Raw genomic sequence first — 17,415 nt, 5'->3', positions numbered from 1 at the left:
ACAATGAAATTCAAATGCAGTGGGGTTTGATGAGGGGGCTGTGTACAGAGCTAAGCCATGATCCAGGTTACTTCAAGTGGGTAGGTATAGCTGTAAACTTAGCCAGCTCAGCCTAAAAGTCTTGCAGAGTACGCTTGCCACTGTGCAGCACACTTCACATTTCTCACTGACTGCTCTTCAAAATACTCCAATTTCTTACCAGAAACTACTGAAAGAGCTATCTTTTTATATATGCTAAGGTGTGTGACTGCTGCGTCTGCTCCCCCTCCCACTGTGTTTGCTTGTGCTCTTCTGCAGCCAGCAGCCTCTCTGGCATGATCCCTGGGGAAGTCCTTCATGCTCATTCCAGAGCCCTGAAGACTCCTTCATTTCCATTCCCTTTTACATTGCCCAATCTCCCTCCAAGGTCTCATGGTATGGCCTCCGTAATGGGGATCAAGGAGGGTCAAGGACAGCGGTATTCCCCTGGGAAGCCGTCTGCATTGTGGCTTCAGTGCCTGGGACCTCTGGCTGAATGCCTCGTGGCTGCTTTACCACATCTGGGTCAGGCACGGAGGGTCTTTCATGCTCCCTGCCCTAAACCCACAGAGGAACAGTGACATCCTTGCAGTCCTGACTTCTGATGGCTTTCAACAGATATGCCCATAAATCAAAGTGCATGTTTATATGCACAAAGCAGCAGCTTAGCTTTATGGGGTTTTTTGGATATATTTATGAATAATGAGACCATCCCAGAGAAAGCTGGGGGAGGGGTTTAACTGCATTACCCTGGATGAATAGATGGGAAAACCTGAAAGAATAGAGGCAGAGTCTGTGTCGTGTAGTGTTTTAGCCAGCCAAAGGTCAGTAGGGGTTGGCAGTAAGAGATGTTTATGACTGTTCCCTAGCATCTCTTTAAAGCTTACCTTGTGCATTTGGAATTTGATCCAAAGCCCAGTGAGGTCAGGTAGGAGCTGTTGTTGTGGGACCTCAGACCACGACAGTGGTAGTGTGCTTCATTTTTCAGCTCTGACTTTTTTTCCTTTACTGTCTGCTGAGAGTTTATAAGTGCCTTCTGCTTTTATATGCTGTCAGCCTATAGAGCCAGGTACATATGGTGCTTTAGCTACACAAGAGGAGATGCATTAATAAGTGGGAGTCTTGCTCTTTTGTCCCTTTGTCCTTGTATACACCAGTGTTTATGGTGGTCAGTGCTTTCAGTGACTGTGTTAAGGAGCTCCCCAGGCTCAGCTCCGTGGCTGCCTGTAACCTGATTTTATTAATGCAGCGAGTGGATGTGCCTTTTTCGGTCAGCAAGCCAAGTGTCTTGCCCAGTGGATGAAAAGCAATGATTTTTCTTTTAAACATAAAAAGTCTGAAGGTAGAAATTGGGTCTGTTCGAAGTTAAATTTGAAATTAGGCTTCTACATTGGATGTTAATCTCTACTGTAAGATATTAAAGCCACTTAAATGAAAACCAAATAAAATTCAAGCTTTGTATGTCTGTTACCTGGAAGTGTAAAAGAGTATCACACCCCTGGTCTGGCAGAAGGAGCTGGACCGAGGAGTTGCTAAGCTGCTAAATGAGCTTTGGTAATGATGAAGTTGCTGTTTCTCGTGTCAGTTTTTTCAGGTACTTGACTCCAGTGTCTCAGATTCGCTCAAATTTGATGATCAGTTGGGAATTAGAAATTCGCCTCTTCCGTACTCTCTGTAAGAGGAAGGTATGAAACGTTCAGATCTTCCAGTTGCTGAAGGAGGTTGTGACCAGAGGTGGAAGAATAAATTGTTTACAGACAATACTTTCCTTGTTCTCTTAAACAGCACATTTTAAATACAAAAACATCTTGATGTTTTTCTTTAGTGTATCCTGCATATTTCAAGTTTGTTTAGCATGGATTTTGATGGTTATTTGGGGGGAATTTTTAATTATAATTGTTGTCAGATGAAACTGGATATACTAATAAATACACAACATCACTCACCATTTCAGCATAAAACTGTAAACACCAAGACTCTGAATAAGCATATGTTCAGTTATGAATTTATTTTTAAGTGTGCAAACAAATCTGGGTGATCATAGCACATTTCCTGATGGGTGAAAGCGTGTTAACAAACGGGAGCCGGTCTTTCTATAAGATAGTGTTAAGTACAAATGCACGACAAGGTTAAATTTGGTTCAGGCTGTGTTTCCTTGAGCGCTGGTGCAAAAGAGCATTAAAGGTGTTTTCCCCTGAACATCTGTCTTGTGGTTCTGGCTGGCAGTCACAGACAGGTGCAGCTGGAGTGGCTGCAATGATCTCTGCTTCTCCACTGCCCGGACTGCTCTACCTGTGGTCTCGTTCCCATGGCAGGGCCAACTGAATGAGGTGTCTCTGCTCCCGAGATGCTGTGATTTATAGACTGACCTTGTAATGGGAATAGATGTTGATTTCCACCAAATTTAGGCTGTAGCTACAGATGAGCAGTCCCTGACGAGTTCTCTGCTCAAGATGAGCAGATAGGAGACAGACAAGCTTACTTGGGAGCCGTAGCCTAGGCTCAGAGGACTTTCCAGGAGGAATATGCCCCGAAATCACAAACCTGCTGCGGGGAGGAGGTTACAGAGGGACTGCTGGGAAGCAGGCTGCGAAGTATCTTCTGCGTGCTTTTAAGTTGTGTTCTGTGGAGCCTTTATCAAGGCAATCCTAGCTGAAGGCCAGGATGGAAATGCAGAAGGTGGCTCACACAGTAACGGAGATTGTCACAGTCCTACCCAGAGGCGGCTAACAGAGCTGTGGCCGTGCGTATTCTATCTAGACATCCCCGTGTAGCAGCTTTCTTCGTGCATGTTTTTTGTGTGGCTATTAAGCTCAGTGCATTAGAAATCACCTGCCAAAACCTTTATTAAGGATGATTGTGAATTGCTGAAAAGTGAAGAAATTCAGGCTTGTTTCCCATGGCAACTTTAACTCGGCACTCTTGTGCATTAGTATTACAGTGGAATATTAATCTGCAATTACCTGTCTTCATGCAGCTTAGGCTTGGGTGTAGTTTTAAATACCTAGTTCTCAATTCAGCTTCTTACAGTGTTGTTTCTAGAGAAATGCTTTTAAAAATGCATGTAACGCAGTGACTTAAAGCCTTTTCTTTTTTTTTTCTTTTTACTAAAGTAAGTAAATATATTTATCATCTCTTTGCCAATTATGGCTGTTGTTATGCCATTCTTATGTCGGAATGCATGAAGTTCCTAGAGTGGCAAGAAATAGTTCATATAAAAGCTGTTTCAGATGGATTTTTCTGTTCACGTTAATTTTTTGAACAATCTTTTGAGAAAACTTTTTGAGGCCTTGAAGCTAGTTCCTCTGAACAGTTAAAAATTTTGTGAAGAGTGCACAAATATCTATAGCTCAACATCCTACAAGATGCATCTGACATTAAAGAGGTGCCGTTCTTTTTTAATGATATTTCATTATGTCGTGCATTCTTGCAATTCTTTTGGACTGTTGTGACGTCTTATTTTAACCAATATGGAGAATAATGTCTTCATTTTAAAAGATGTAGAGAAAAGACCAATGTTTCCGAGAGGCTTCTGCAGGGTCTGAGACACCAGGTGCGGTGTAACCCTCAAAAGCTGCGTTCTTCACGGCAGTCATTTTGCCTTGGAGACCTCCCTCGTTCCCCCAGTAAGCGGGGACAACCTTGCTGTGACCCATATGAATCTGACAGGGCAGGTTATGGCTTCAGGCAACAGAATTAGCTGTATTTATTTAAAACCCAATGAGCTAGAGAACATGAACAGTTACTGAACCCAAATCTCCTGGAGAGCACAACCATGAGACCACCAGGCGAGACATCTGATGTATGAAAAAGAATTCAAAGTAATTTCTTATTTAAAGATACAAACCCAGCGTTATTATAGCAACGAGCCTAAAATACCAAGGCACTCAGGTGGCCAATTGCTGCAGTCCTAACCTGACCCAACCTGCTTAGCTTTCGGCTGGTTATTGACAGGCCGATGAGATGACTGCTTTAAAGCAATCAGTCATGTTGCCCTTTCCCTCGCAGCGTGCGGAGACCCCACATCAGTTATGCATCCCGGCGTGCAATTCCCCACCTGTCCTGTTTGAACACTGTATCCTTAGCTGTGCAAACATTACACATCGTTTAGGTGACAAGTTGCAAAGTTAAGTAGACTTGTTGTTACAGCAGAAAGTAGTTTGAGCGGCAGTCACCCTGAAAAGAAAAGATCCAGGCTGGCTCAGGAATGTGCAAGTCTGCTGTATTGTGTTTAAAGGTTTCTTTGCCTCTCTGTAGAGCCGCTGGTGAGGGTAACGTGTGCCACTGGAAATGTTCGCACCATGTGCGTTTCCGAAGTGAAGGGAACGGGGTGCCACAGGTTTGTATGTTTGCTGTGCTTGTCCTGCCATCTGCATGGTGCTGTATCGTCGCCGAGGACGGGCGCGTGCCTGCTGCTGATCTGCAGCCTCTGAGGCAGGGGGGTATTTTGCATCTCTCCCAGCATCGTGTTCTAAGAACAGGCAGTGTTCTTCCATGGTGTGGCATCTATCTAGTACTGCACGAGGACGCCGCTTTTCAGGCTGTTGTGGTTCCTGGGGAATGGTCTTTGCTGCGTTAAGGTGGTCTTTTCTTAGTTTTCAACAAAATCTTCCTGATAAAGTGCAACTCAGCTCTTTTGATGAGAAGGGCACAGGACATGCCTAAGTCTTGTGCTTTTCTTTCCGTTTGTACCAAGCTGGCTGTGCATCTGTCCCTGCGTTGTCTTTGTTGTTCTGTGCATGTGTTAGCTGGCAAAATAGCTCTGCGTTATTTAGTTCCTCTCTGCCAGGCAGAAATGCGCCGTCACCAGCAACTAGTTGTGATGTCTGTAAAACCCTGGGTGTTCATTTACATGCACTAATGTGCCCTTCCTGCCCTTTCCAGATGTTTTAGTGTTGCTGAGAACATTGATCGTTTGTGCTGCTCAATATCAGGTGAAGAGGTTGGGTCTTGAAATGATTTGATAATTCTTCAACGGGGACTGCACAGGCTGGTTGCCTGCGGTAGAAAGGAGTGGACGTGAAAAAGGATATAGTGTAGTTGTCATCTTGCAATAGAAAGGTAGTATTTGAAAGTGTGTGTGCACTGTTTGTAACCTCGTTTGAGTACTAAACTTCCCCCAAACTGTCAAGCTTACATTGTTGTTGGCTCTGTCGGTGGAGATTTTCTGGGTGGTTGAATATATGTCAGTAGTGCTTGAAGAAGCAAGTTGAAATGTTGGTGTCTGTATTTCTCATCCCAGGTGTGGAAAGAGGAGGGAGGTTCTGCCTTACTCGCCATATCTGGGTGCTGCTGGAAAGATCACAATAGCTTTGTGTGTTTTGGCAGGTGAGCTGATGCTGATGTTGAGAGGCAGGAACCAGCCTGGGAGCAAATGACTAGCAAAAGTTTTGTTCAGGATGGCAGGACAAGGGTTGTGAGCCAGCCATCAAGGTTTCAGGTACAATGGCAGGTATGAAAGAAGTGCCAAAGACCACAGTGATAAGTTGAGGAAGAAAAATGTCATTTGCAAGATGTGGATCCTCCTTTTCTTGATCCTGTAAGAAGAGGCCTCAGCTGGGGAAAGTCTCCATACTTTGGAGTATGGAGACTTTGGAAACTTTGGACTCCATACTTAAAAAAAAAAGAAAAGAAAAAAATTGAGACCATTTCAAGAGCAGGCTTTGGCATTGTGCTTAGTGCAGTGAAGAGAAAGGTATGTATGGTGAGTCTTCTGTTACAGAAGTGAGAAAGGTAGTGTTCTAGCCTGTCTGCTGTGGGTAGGAAGAGCGGTCATGAATTTAAACAACAACGAGGGAAATTCTGATTAGACATTAGGAAAAACTTTCCAGTGATAAGACTAATGAAACTGGAGGACAAAGTGCCTGGGGAGTGCGTGAGTCTCTCTTATTGGAGTCTGTAAAAACAGCCTAGACAAAGTCAGAAATGATTTAAGGGGAGGTGATGCTGCCCTTGGGCAGGTGCAGGGACTAGATGTCTGTTTTAAAGCTCAGGCTCCTGGAGGCATGTGATTAGATGGGAATTTCAGCTTCTATTAAAGAAAGAGAAATGGTCCCTCACCCTCACACTTGTAAAGAAGCACCTGAAAATAAGAGCTAGGTTTGATGCCAGTGCAGAACCCAAATTTCAACTAAGAATTTCTCTTTGAGGAAATCCAGCCTCTGACATTGGGCTCCAGTGCCTGAGTGTTGTGGGTACGCAGTGAGGTTCACCTAAGAGCAGGGGGAGGAAGAAACCTTGGATATTCAATGAGCAGGTAGCAGAATTTGCCTTTGCATCATCTTATCCCGTGTTTTGTGATCTTTCCATATTCCTGCCGGTTCTCTTGTGTTTTGATTTTGATGTGTATTTCTCTCTACGCTTTTTCAGGATATAACAGTTGTTTAAATATATTAAATTGTTGGGTGTGTGCATGTGTGTATGTTAAGCTAGGTAGTGATGGAAAAAGGAATTTGGGGGTCAGCTGCTTCCCCAAAGACCTTTTGACAGGGTTAATCAGTACACGGAGTAACTTGACCGGGACAGAAGCACAGAGAGACTCCTTGCCATGTGCGCAGGTGGGCATCCTTTGTAAAGTCAGCATAGCCCTGATTCAGCAGAAGTCCTGCTGTCCCCCGCTGCAGAGGTGTTGCCTTTATAGTACTTGTTTTGGTTAGTTAAATAAAAATTTAGAAGTGAGGAAAAGACCTATGAGGTCATCTTGGTTACTGCCCCTGAGGGCCAGTGCAAGGCTGCTCACTTGGAAACGACTTTAGTTAAAATAATAATTAAGGCAGAGGATGGAAACTGGGGAGGCAGATCTGTTAGGCTAGTGCTGTCCTTACTATGTTCCTTTTCAATTTTAATTGCCTTGGAAAAAAAGGAAAATCACAAGGCTTTAAAAGCTCTGATTCTTCCTGCTCTTCAACCCCCGCCCCCTCCCCGATCTTGGAGGCATCAACTCTCATCTGTCAAAGTGTAAATCAGCAATTAAAACACAAACAGCGAAATGCCAAAGATGACCTGAAGCACAAAGCAACTGACAAACAAGTCCGGACAAATCGGCGGATAATTTATAAGCATTGCCCTAAAATCTAATTATTTGGCAATTCGAATTTGCAGCCGGCCAGGGCTGTGCAATAAATTTAACCCGCCATAAATTATTTAGGAGCAGCCCGTGGTGTAAATCAAAAACACAAGTGTTTGTTTAAGAAATAAGCTCCTTGTGCATAAAATGACTTTTTTTTTCTTTAAAGAGTGGGGGGAAAAAGCATCCCTGAACAAAATAAGCTGGTGCTGAGGCTGTGTCCCCTCCATGGAGACTCCCTTGCCTCTTCTGTCCTTACCTTTTTCAAAGGCGTTAAAGAGTCTTTTGGTAGGAAGTTTTATGCTTTTCCTGATCAGAAAAAAATCCCTTTCTCTCAATGGCCTCTGCTTGTTTTTATTGCATTTTGAACAGTCAGCTCTGATTTTTATGGGCATCTTTTATTCTTGTGTTTATTAAACTTCTTCACATGGGGGTGGACGTAAGGGATAAATTATTCTGTGGTAGTTTTTGAACTGAATAGGTTACACGTTCTTCCTCAAATATATAAATCAGTGTCCTGAAGTGAGCCCTGTCCGCTTCCTACATGGGCTTCTGGATGAAAAAGATTTTGAGACCTGGAAAGTTCTTTCTGGGCTCCGTATTTTTTTTTCGTCTAATGATGTTGGTGTTCCCCAGATCCAAAAGGATAAGCAAAAAGATTCCTCTGTGGGAATTAGTGTAACTTCAGGTGCTTTTTTCTCTGAACTCCAGAGATCTGTCCATTACAGGAAATTATTTAGCGAGTATAGTTGTGCGCTTGTTTGTCTTTCATTAGCAAGATCAAGACAACTGAATTTGTGCATCCCTGCTCTAATGTTAAAGAGAGGACAGTTTCGTTTAGGATGATTGGGTAGGGAAAGGCTGAGTTTATAGCAGTGCTTTCACATGCCCTTATGAATTTTTCAAATCCCTCTTAAAAGGAAGTCCCCAGCCATTCTGCAGAAACCCTCTAGCCTCCTCCTCCTGCTCAGCCCACTGGCCTGGGACAGCCAGGTTATATGGGAGGCTTCCACCTAGGACCTGTTTTTTTGGGGGAACATTTTATTATCTTTTTTTAAAAGAGAAAAATTCTGAGCAAGCTGTTACAGATTTGCTTGAAGTACCGTGAAATCATAAATGCAAGATTGTTGTAAAGAGAGTGGACCTGGTAATGGATATGTATAAGCCTCTGGCTCTGTAGGTTCCTATTGTTGCCGTGTTTGGGGGGCGCAGCTGAGGGGAGGGACAGGGTGCCGACGTCTTTTTCTTTAAGCGTGTTAATATTGATTTTAGAAGCTCTGTGTTCCAACAATATAAATGCAAATGCCTTGTAATTGGGAGTCGCGTGCAGAATTTCTCAACAGAAAACAGGTTCAACTTTTCGTGACAATGGAAGGAAAATAAAAAGCTGCTTATTTATTGCTGGTGGTTTGAATCCTGGATTTCCTTTCAAGTTACTTTGCAGTGCTAAATAAAATACCTAATTGCAGTGCTCGCAAAATTCAAATGGGTACATTTGTTCTTCTGGTAGCTTGCAGCTATTTGCAGCCTCTGGACACCCTCAGCATTATTTCAGCACATCCATAACTTCTGGTTGCACTCTAAGGAAAAGCTGAGGGTGAAGGGAGAAGACTTAGAAGCCCTAAATGTTGCTGGCACAAATCACTGCTGAAGTTGGAACGTGGTTGTAAACGTGTGGGGATCTCAAGGTAGTGCTTACAGATGATCAGACTGATAAAAGAAGGGGTAGCAGTGAACCTCTCATTTCATTCCCTTGCGCTGCTCACCTCCACCTTTCCCACCTGGGAAGAAGCAGCGAAGGTTCTTGACCGTGGAGATGGAGCTGAGCGTGTTGAGCTCACCAGGCTGCTGTGAAACGTGAGAGAGCGCCCGGCTGCCTTCCTGCATCACCGTCTGTTGGGGGTTGTGTGTGTGTGTCTAAGTGCTCACCATTTCATAATAATTACTAATGAAATTCTAGATCTGTAATAACATTTTGGATATCTAAAACAAACCATATGCTCGTAAAAAAAAAAAAAGAGAGAGGGAGGAAAAAAAGTGGAAACAGATCAACTTTAAGCCATAAATTCTTGGTAATAGAGGCCTCTTTTCCCCCCCCCCCCCTTTCTGTTTATGTTTGATAGATATTTTTGTTTCTGCAGGAATGTCAACTCTTAATTTCATGATGTATCATGGGCTTAAGAAAATTGAATTTAATAAAGGCAAAAGATGAATGGCACCTTTAAAGGTCCCAACACTTGTCTTTATTAGCAGGACAAACTGCAGGGTCTCCAAACACTGCTTCTCTCCAAATGAAAGTTTAAATGAAAAGTACAGCAGTGTCACAGGTTAAATTTCATTGCAGGACTGGCTAACGTCGTTAGTGAGGAGTGGGGCTGATTTCATGGGGCTGGTATCTGTTGCCTTAGATACCAGTCGAGCAAACACTGCCAGAGACTGGAAAAATCTCCGCTATAGGAAGCGTGCAGATAAACAGCCTTTTGGGAAAGGTCCTTTACCACTTTCTTCAAAAACTGACCAAATAAGCCCAAAAGAGTGGCTGCGCTTTCTCCAGAGGCGCTCGAGTGGCTCGGGGTTCCACCCCCACTCCTGGCTGCACACTTCCCACAGACCTGCAGTAATTCTGGATATTGTGAAATTTTCCACGTTTTTTTTAGTACGACTTTTTATTTCCTCTGTCTGTCTTAATCTGACCCTCCTGGAAGTGCTTTTTTGCCTTTGATTCTGGAAAGCGAGTGACGCCTTTGTGTGTCAGACCAGCAGCAGGGCTGTCTTTCAGTCTCACTTTGCATCCAGCTGCTCCATGGCTCCTGAGAATGTTCCTGGTCCCTTAGGACCAACTTCGGCATTGCAACACAGCCCTGCTCTGAAATCCAGCTAGTGCGTGTCTGTCTCGGGGAGGGGGAATGCTCATCCTGCCCTGCTGTGGGCTTCCACGGTCACCCCCTGAGTGGGGTGCAGAGCGAAGGGGCAGTGAGCCACCCCAGCCTGGTTTGAAGGATGGAGTGGTGTTATCCTGGCTCTGTTACGATGTCCTGTCCATTGGCTTCAAACTTTGCAGTCCATTTTCCTTCTGAACAGAAACTTGCTGTGTTCGGACCCTATCTGTGGTAGCTCTTTTGAAGGGAGAATCGGCTGTGTCCAGCGTTTCTTACTCAGATCGAGTTTCCCCTGTTTCCACGGGTTCTCCTGCGTGGCTGAGGCTGGTGAGTTTGGCTGCACCACAGCAGGCAATCTGGGCGATGCTCAGGTGTTTTGCCTCTGTCCTTCTCCCCTTCCAGCCCACGGATGGAGTTTCATCTCTTTCCTGGGGAAACCTGGTGACTCCTGGTGGGGTGGTGCGGCTGTGGGGAAGGATGCGTCCAAACCTCCGCTCTGCCTTAGCCTGCGCAGCACGCACCGAGCGTGGCACAGCCGACCGCGGGGAAATGGTTAAGCCCTGCATCCTCTGCAGCTTGACTGCTTGGTGTCTACACCTGGGCACTTCAGCACTGTTACCGCTTTGTTTTATTTTAGTTTATTTTTTTCTAACTTTCCATCTCAGCAGCACGTGCTCCACACGTGCCCCACCTGGGCTGTGTGCCTGCTGCTCCAGGGAGCTGCTCTGCTGCTGCCACCGGCTCTGTCCACCAAGGAAATCTGGTGTTTCTCCTGGCTATTTAAATTATTTGTTGTTTCCATTTACCCACCCAGCTTTTTGCCCTGCCTCTGCCTGCTGGGGTGGTGATGTCATCAGCTCATATGTGTGACTTCACGATAATTTCCGCCTGTGGGTCGTGAGGGTTGCAGCCAGGGTCCAAAAACTGTGTTAGTTCCTCTGCAGCGGCTGCATTTTCCACATGCTAATTTCACTCACAGGAGTTGGATTTTTTTTTTATTTTTTATTATTTCTTATTTGTCTCTTCCAGATGTTTTCAGGCAGTTTTTTTGTTGTTAAACTAATTCCATTCATGTTTTAAAAATTTATGAAAGCGCTAATAAAAATGTCAAAGTGGTAAAAATGTTAGCTTTTGCTCTGCTTTGATTAAATTTTGCAAACTGTTTTGAATATTAAAAAGCAATATTTTTTTTATTCTCTCTCCCTCTCTCTGTTTCTCTCCAGAAGTGATTTGAGAGGCTTGTTGCATGGATATCACTCAGCGGGCTCATTTGCACTCCAGAACCTTGGTGCCATGCATCTCTATTAAATAACATAGACAAATTATTCTTTAAAGACACCAAACAAATTGTCACTTCTCCTCTTACATTAAACTGGAAGGAGGAGAGGGAGTGGAGAAGGAGGGGGGTGAACACAAAGAATTTTATCGTTTTTATTCAGTGATCGGCTTTTTTAATTTCATGCATATTTTTTAATAATTGAGAAATCCATCGCAGCTGGATTTGTTTAAACTTTTTATTAACAGGTCCATGTAAATTTTGATTGCTGATTATTCAAATAATTGAACATTCTTCTGATGAAGGAACGTTTTTATTTCCCTATCAGCATAATTGGCTACAAAGAGGAAAATTAAGCAGGGCTCGCTACTGTGCCATATCCCATAGGGATGGATTTAGAGGGAGGGCTTCCAGCTCCTCTCCTTCCTCTGCTGGAGGAGAGCAGTGCTCTTAGCTTCTCCTGGGAAGGAGATGCTTCATGGAAGTAGCTCCTGTTGTTTGTCTGGGTGTCCTCCAAAAGGACAGCAAGGTGGAGAGGATGGGACTGGTCTGGGGGGCCACAGCCCCTGGGCTGTCTGTGCTGCGCAGACGTGAGCCCATTGCGGGTCCATCTCCATGTTCCGTGGGTGGTGCCAGCACACGCGAGTGGTGCCAGACTGTCTTCCTGAGGCTTGGCTTGGGCAGCGATGTGTGTGTTTGCAGCACTGAGCACAGAGACGTCCCTACCACCCCTCCCAGCTGCGGTGAGTGTCGGCACCGTCATCCTCCATGCTGGCGGTGTTGGATGCGCTCTGTGCTCCGGCACTACGTTCCCCCTCCTAGCGCAGAGCTTCATGTCAGTCTCGTTTTTGTTTGGGACTGTCAGGCCCCTCTTTTTACAGCCAGCTTGCTAGATGAGATCATTTCTAGCTTCATTTTCGTTTGTTTTGAATGAACAGCTGCTTTTCTTTTTGCCCTCTTCAGGAAATCATCGAATTCCCTATCCTGAAGCTGAATGGCAGGACGATGGAGATCGAATCCACCTTTCACATGTATGTTCAGCCTGTGGTGCATCCCCAGCTTACGCCCTTCTGTACAGAGGTAAAGTGCAAAGGTTCCCCGGTGCTCCAAGAGTTTCCCTGGGAAGCAGGTTTCTGTTGCACCAGGGGTTGGGGTCGCCTCTTCACGGTGCGGCAGCAAGGCAGCGTGTCATGCCAGCCTCGAGTTAAGGACAAGGGGAATCATCTTTTGTCATGGCAGTAGCGTGTAAAGACCTTGGTTCGGATTCATAAGGAACTCTAGCGGTGATCCACTAACTAACATCAGTTGTATTTACAAGTAACAAACATCTTCCTGGATGACCACAAAATAAAAGCACTCGTTAGCCAATGCTCAAAATCCTATAGCCTCTCTGTGAACTCTTCATGATTTTGCCATGCTGCTCTTTGGCGAGGAAGGTTGGGGGAGCGTGGTCCGAGGGAAGAAAGTGTCATACTACTGCACAGTTCAGAGGCCATAAATGACTCTCCTGTGGGCCTGCCTGTTGGGATTCGATGAGTCCTTCAGAGTGGTAGGGTAAACCACGTCTGTATTTTTAAGACTTTCTTTTTGATGTCATGCTTGTGGGGCACTTGAAGTGATTGCTGAAGAAGTGGCCTCTTGTTACCTGGTTGCTCTTGTTGCTGAGGACAGCTGCTCGCAAGCTGTGGCCACCTCTCCTCAGATACAGACGAGAGGATGAAGGTGGTAAATGCGATCCCTGATGACTCAAAGGATTAGGGAGGCAGAGGTTGTGTTTTGGTTTTATTTTTTCTTATTACGTTTTCTTCACTCAACACAAAGTTAACTGTTTCTGTAAGCGCATTCTTCCTCCCTGCTGTAGCCATGAAAATAAAATTTCTAAGTTCCTTTTGCTTTGGGCTTTTTTGCTGTTACTCTGTTGTTTCAATATTGGCCAGGTCAGCGGCTGAAGTACTGACTATGGGAGTCAAGGTATCCAAATTCTTCATTCTGTCCTAGTCTCATCTGGGATCATCGACACCATGCTGTGTTTTCCTGACCTCCATGGCTACAGGTTTAGGTCCTTGAAGTACTTGTCCTGTGTGTACTAACTCAATGAAAAATGACTCCTCTGTGTTAGGTGGAGTCCTCTCCAGGACCAGCCAGCCCCTTCCATATTTCCACATTGTAAAAACAAATACTTTCTTTTTTTTTTTTTATTCTCTTGTAACTAAAAACCAGCTGAAGGTATTTTATTTAAACTTTTTTTTTTTTAAAAAAAAGACTAAGCACAGAAAACATTATTCTCAGGAGAGGAGCTTTCAGAAAGCTATAAATGTGTGAAAACAGAGGGCTATAATGGAAACGGTTTTGCAACTTTAATACTAGAAGGCTGGACAACTACTTTGGCTGTCCTTATTCCCATGAGACTTGCTGGACATATGCTTGTACAAAGGTGATAAATCTCACAGCTTGCACGTGATCTTTGCTAGGAGCAACGTCATCTTCTAGAGTAGAGCCTAGAACATCCGTTTTGCTTGTCATCTAAATTCTAGAGAGAAGTTGTCTCACTACTTAGCTCCCACTAAATTCTTTTGTCTGGAAATTCCTCTGTTGCATCCTTCCCCTCACTGCCAAAGATTGCAGCCATGTTGTTGCACAAGAGTCTGCAGGACTTGCTTGGTGTGGCTGTCCAGGCTGAATGGAGCCTCCAGCCTGCTGCAGCCTGAGGACATCGAGAGGTTCTCTGGATACCAAGCTTGTGACAGAGACATTCAGCCCATGTAATGCTCTGTCACCGTGGTGCCAGTTTCTCTGCCTTCTCTTGTGAGCCTGGAGCAGCTGTTTGTGTCTTTGCAGGTTCGTATCTCCTGCGTGGAGCCCTTCAGGAAGGAAGGCCTTGTGTGTGTGCTGGCCATGCGTTTTCAGGAGTCCTCAGGAGAGGCATGAGCATCCCAGCTGCAGTGTTGCACTGCAGATTCTGCTGATGACTTCAGTCAGGTGTCTTGTGTCCGGAGTTGAATAAAAATGGGCAGTGCTGAGGCCAGCAGGCAAAATGATCGCACAATTCCCACTAGTGTGTATCGGTGGCACAAAATGATCCAACATGCCAGGTTTGGCAAATTCTTTGTTGTTAACAGTGTTGATTAGGGAGCTGGTTTTAATCCTAGCCTGGAAGCCACCAGCTCCTGGGCAACCCCCAACTGTGCCCATGCCGCTCGTTGCACGGCATGACCCCTGTCCCTTCTGGCTTGGTGGTCCCCCTCCCTGTTGCAGGGGCTGCCATGAGGTCCAGGGAGTGGGATCATGCTGGAGGGGGGACTGGACTTGTTCCTTAGCCCTGTATCTGGGGCTGACTTTGAAACCCTGCCGTAAGAGCCACGGATGAGCTGGTTGTACTGAGGACCTTACTAAACAGTTGCAAAAATATCCTTCTGTATTTGCAGCTGCTTTTTTGCGGAGGCTGTAGTGGCTGCATAGGGTTGGTGGCTCGTGCTAGACAGATGCAGGGGTCAGCCCTGTGCTGCTGGTGTAGGTTCCTCTGAGACCCCGGGGACACAGCGGGTTGTGCTGTGTGTCCAGTTCCTGCAGAGCCGCTGCCTGCACAGCTCCAGCCCTTGTCGTTGACTTTCAGCTGTTTTATGTTTCTGAAAAATACCCATTTTGCTAAATGCCAGTAAAGGGCTTTGTCTAGGCACCTCTACTTACAAAGGGTGAGATTTATTGGCCTCTTTATCTACGAAGAAAGACCAGGCCTGATTATCAGATTGTACACCAGAGACAAGTGCTTAGGTAATCAGCAAACTGTCTTGGAGTAGAAATACGATGGTTTCCCAGATAAACTCTGTAGGAAAAGCAGTGGTGTTGACATTACACGGGAGCCTGTCTGCTGTGCTGCTGCTTTCCCCCTTCCCCTCTGCTCGCTTCCTTTGTCGGGAAGCAGTAGGACTGCTTGGTGTAGATTGTGTGTGAGAGGTTTATTGGGGTTGTGTGACGTTACTTCTTGGATCTAGAGAACCTCCCACATCCCTCTTCCTTCTTGAAGAAAATGGCACAGCATGGAAAGGGTGTCTGCAAGGGTGGAGAGCTTGTGGTTACCCTCAAGACATCCCTTTACTTAGCTTTTGGGGTGTCTGCGCTCTCCCCTGGCTACAGGAGGCTCCAGCTTCCCAATGCCCAGGGGAGGGCCGTTGTCCTCCGACATCAATGGCCAGTAGCACATCTTCCTGTGCTGGCTTGCTCTGTAGCCCTCCTCTGGTCCCCTTTATCTTGACCTGCTTCTGTAAAACAGCAAGGTTATGATGAGGGATGTGCTGAATGTTTAGACAGAGAAGGTGGAAAGTGCTTGCAAGTGGTTAAAAGCGGTTGTTAGGTGTATACAGCTCATCGTGCCCTCTTGGAAGATGCAAGTGGTTTGTCCGATGCCCAAGAAAGTTCATGCCAGGTGCTTAAGTGAAAGATTCCCTCTATGCAGAAGGTGCTTGTACAGGCTTTTTCATGGTACTTTGCTCTGGTTTTATGATTAATTTTTATTGATTTTTTTTCTCAAAGGAACAGACAATAAAAGTACAAAAAGATAAATGCCTTATAGCTTGTTTATGTTCCCAAGTACCATGTGCTTCTTGAGATCACCAGTGAAACTTTACAATTGTGCAGTTTTATGTTTTTACACTTTATCGAAGCTGCAAGACCAGGTAATGCTGCAGAGACCCAGTGCACTGAGTTGAGTGTTACAGATGGATGTGACTGATAACAGAAAGGATCAGAAAGGGTGAGACAGTAGAAATATGGTCCCTTCTGAGCACTCAGACCTGTTCTGAAATGTACCCATGAAGCAGGTATATCCCTTTGTATTCGTGTATGCAATTTCCGCCCGTGAATCTTGCATGCGTGTGTGCTTGGCGATGTGTTCTTTTGTGGATAAGTTGGTACTTTGCTTGGCCTGGCAGGGAAGGAGTCCTGGGCAAGATCAAGCAGTGAGTCTGTGGTGGGACCTCTGTGTCCGCCTTCCTGTCCCTCCCCCCTCCTGATGGGAAATGTCTGGATGAGGCCATTTCACCCTGTCCTCCTGTGGCCATCAAGGGTGCGGCACTGAGCAGTTGCAATCCCGAAGGTGCCCAGAGCGGTAGAAGCCATTTACATCTGTGCTGACTGTGATACCCAAAAGGTTGCCTGTCATCCTTAGTATAGGAAAGGCATGGACCTGTTGGAGTGGGTCCAGAGGAGGGCCACAAAAATGTTCAGGGGAGTGGAACGCCTCTCTTATGAACAAAGGCTGAGTGAGTGGGGTTGTTCAGCCTGGAGAAGAGAAGGCTTTGGGGAGACCTTCTTGCAGCCGTTCAATACTTAGAAGAGGCTTATAAGAAGGATGGGGACAGACTTTAGTAGATCCTGTTGCAACAGGAGAAGGGGTAATGGTTTTAAACTAAAAGAGGGTAGATTCAGACTAAATATAAGGAGGAATTCTTTTACGATGAGGGTGATGAAACACTGGAACAGGTTGCCCAGAGAGGTGGTAGATGCCCCGTCCCTGGAAACATTCAAGGTCAGGTTGGATGGGGCTCTGAGCAACTTGATCTAAAGATGTCCTTGCTTATTGTAGGAGGGAGGTTGGACTGGATGACCTTTAAAGATCCCTTTCAACCCAAACTGTTCTAGGATCATTTCCAAAAAGCTTGTCTTTCAGCCAGCCACTTTCAGAGGTTTGATTTGAGCTGCCTTCTGAGAGGCAGAGCCAGCACTTTGCAGCAGGTGAGCTGTCCACCTCTGCCAGGTGAATGCATGGAGAGAAAGATGGCAAGAAAAGCAAAGAACAAGCCAGTGAGCTTTAAAAACTGCTGTAAAGAGCCATGTGTTAATCTCTTGAATGTATTTGCCTCTCAGAGTATGGGAAGTCTGTAGGTAGCAGCCGTTACCCAATTAAAATATAGATTAATAGAAAAACAGTTTCTGGAATATGAAAGAGTGTGCGTGTCCCTCCACTTCCTTAAAATTCCACCTCATAATGGCTTGATGAACTTGAGAAACCCACCTAGAGGAACTCTACATTCTTAAAATTAAAATACTTTCCCTAAAAGGTATATATTACCATTCCATGGAAGTCACTGTGAGAAAATAATCTTTCCACTTACAGCTTATTCAGTGAGTCAGGTATTTGGTATTCATTAAATGTAATTACAGTTTAATTGGAGTTTAAT

General features: G+C 45.2%; 1 protein-coding gene across 4 annotated transcripts in view; it reads left to right on the top strand.

The window, feature by feature from the left end:
- Window positions 1-17,415, top strand: part of ERI3 (ERI1 exoribonuclease family member 3) — a 132,223-nt gene that overhangs the window by 11,734 nt on the left and 103,074 nt on the right. For 3 of the 4 annotated variants that reach the window (XM_086617391.1, XM_086617390.1, XM_086617389.1), the window contains one exon: window positions 12,203-12,319. In XM_086617391.1, coding sequence (XP_086473517.1) covers window positions 12,203-12,319 — 117 coding nt within the window. Of the gene's footprint in view, window positions 1-11,955; window positions 11,983-12,202; window positions 12,320-17,415 lie in introns of those variants that run through there. The other variant, XM_086617392.1, reaches the window with a different exon arrangement.

Source organism: Tauraco erythrolophus, chromosome 10 (assembly GCF_009769465.1).
Source record: "Tauraco erythrolophus isolate bTauEry1 chromosome 10, bTauEry1.pri, whole genome shotgun sequence".
Classification (NCBI taxonomy): domain Eukaryota; kingdom Metazoa; phylum Chordata; class Aves; order Musophagiformes; family Musophagidae; genus Tauraco; species Tauraco erythrolophus.
Note: the sequence above shows the minus strand (reverse complement) of the source record. Positions and strands in the feature narration are given on the sequence as shown.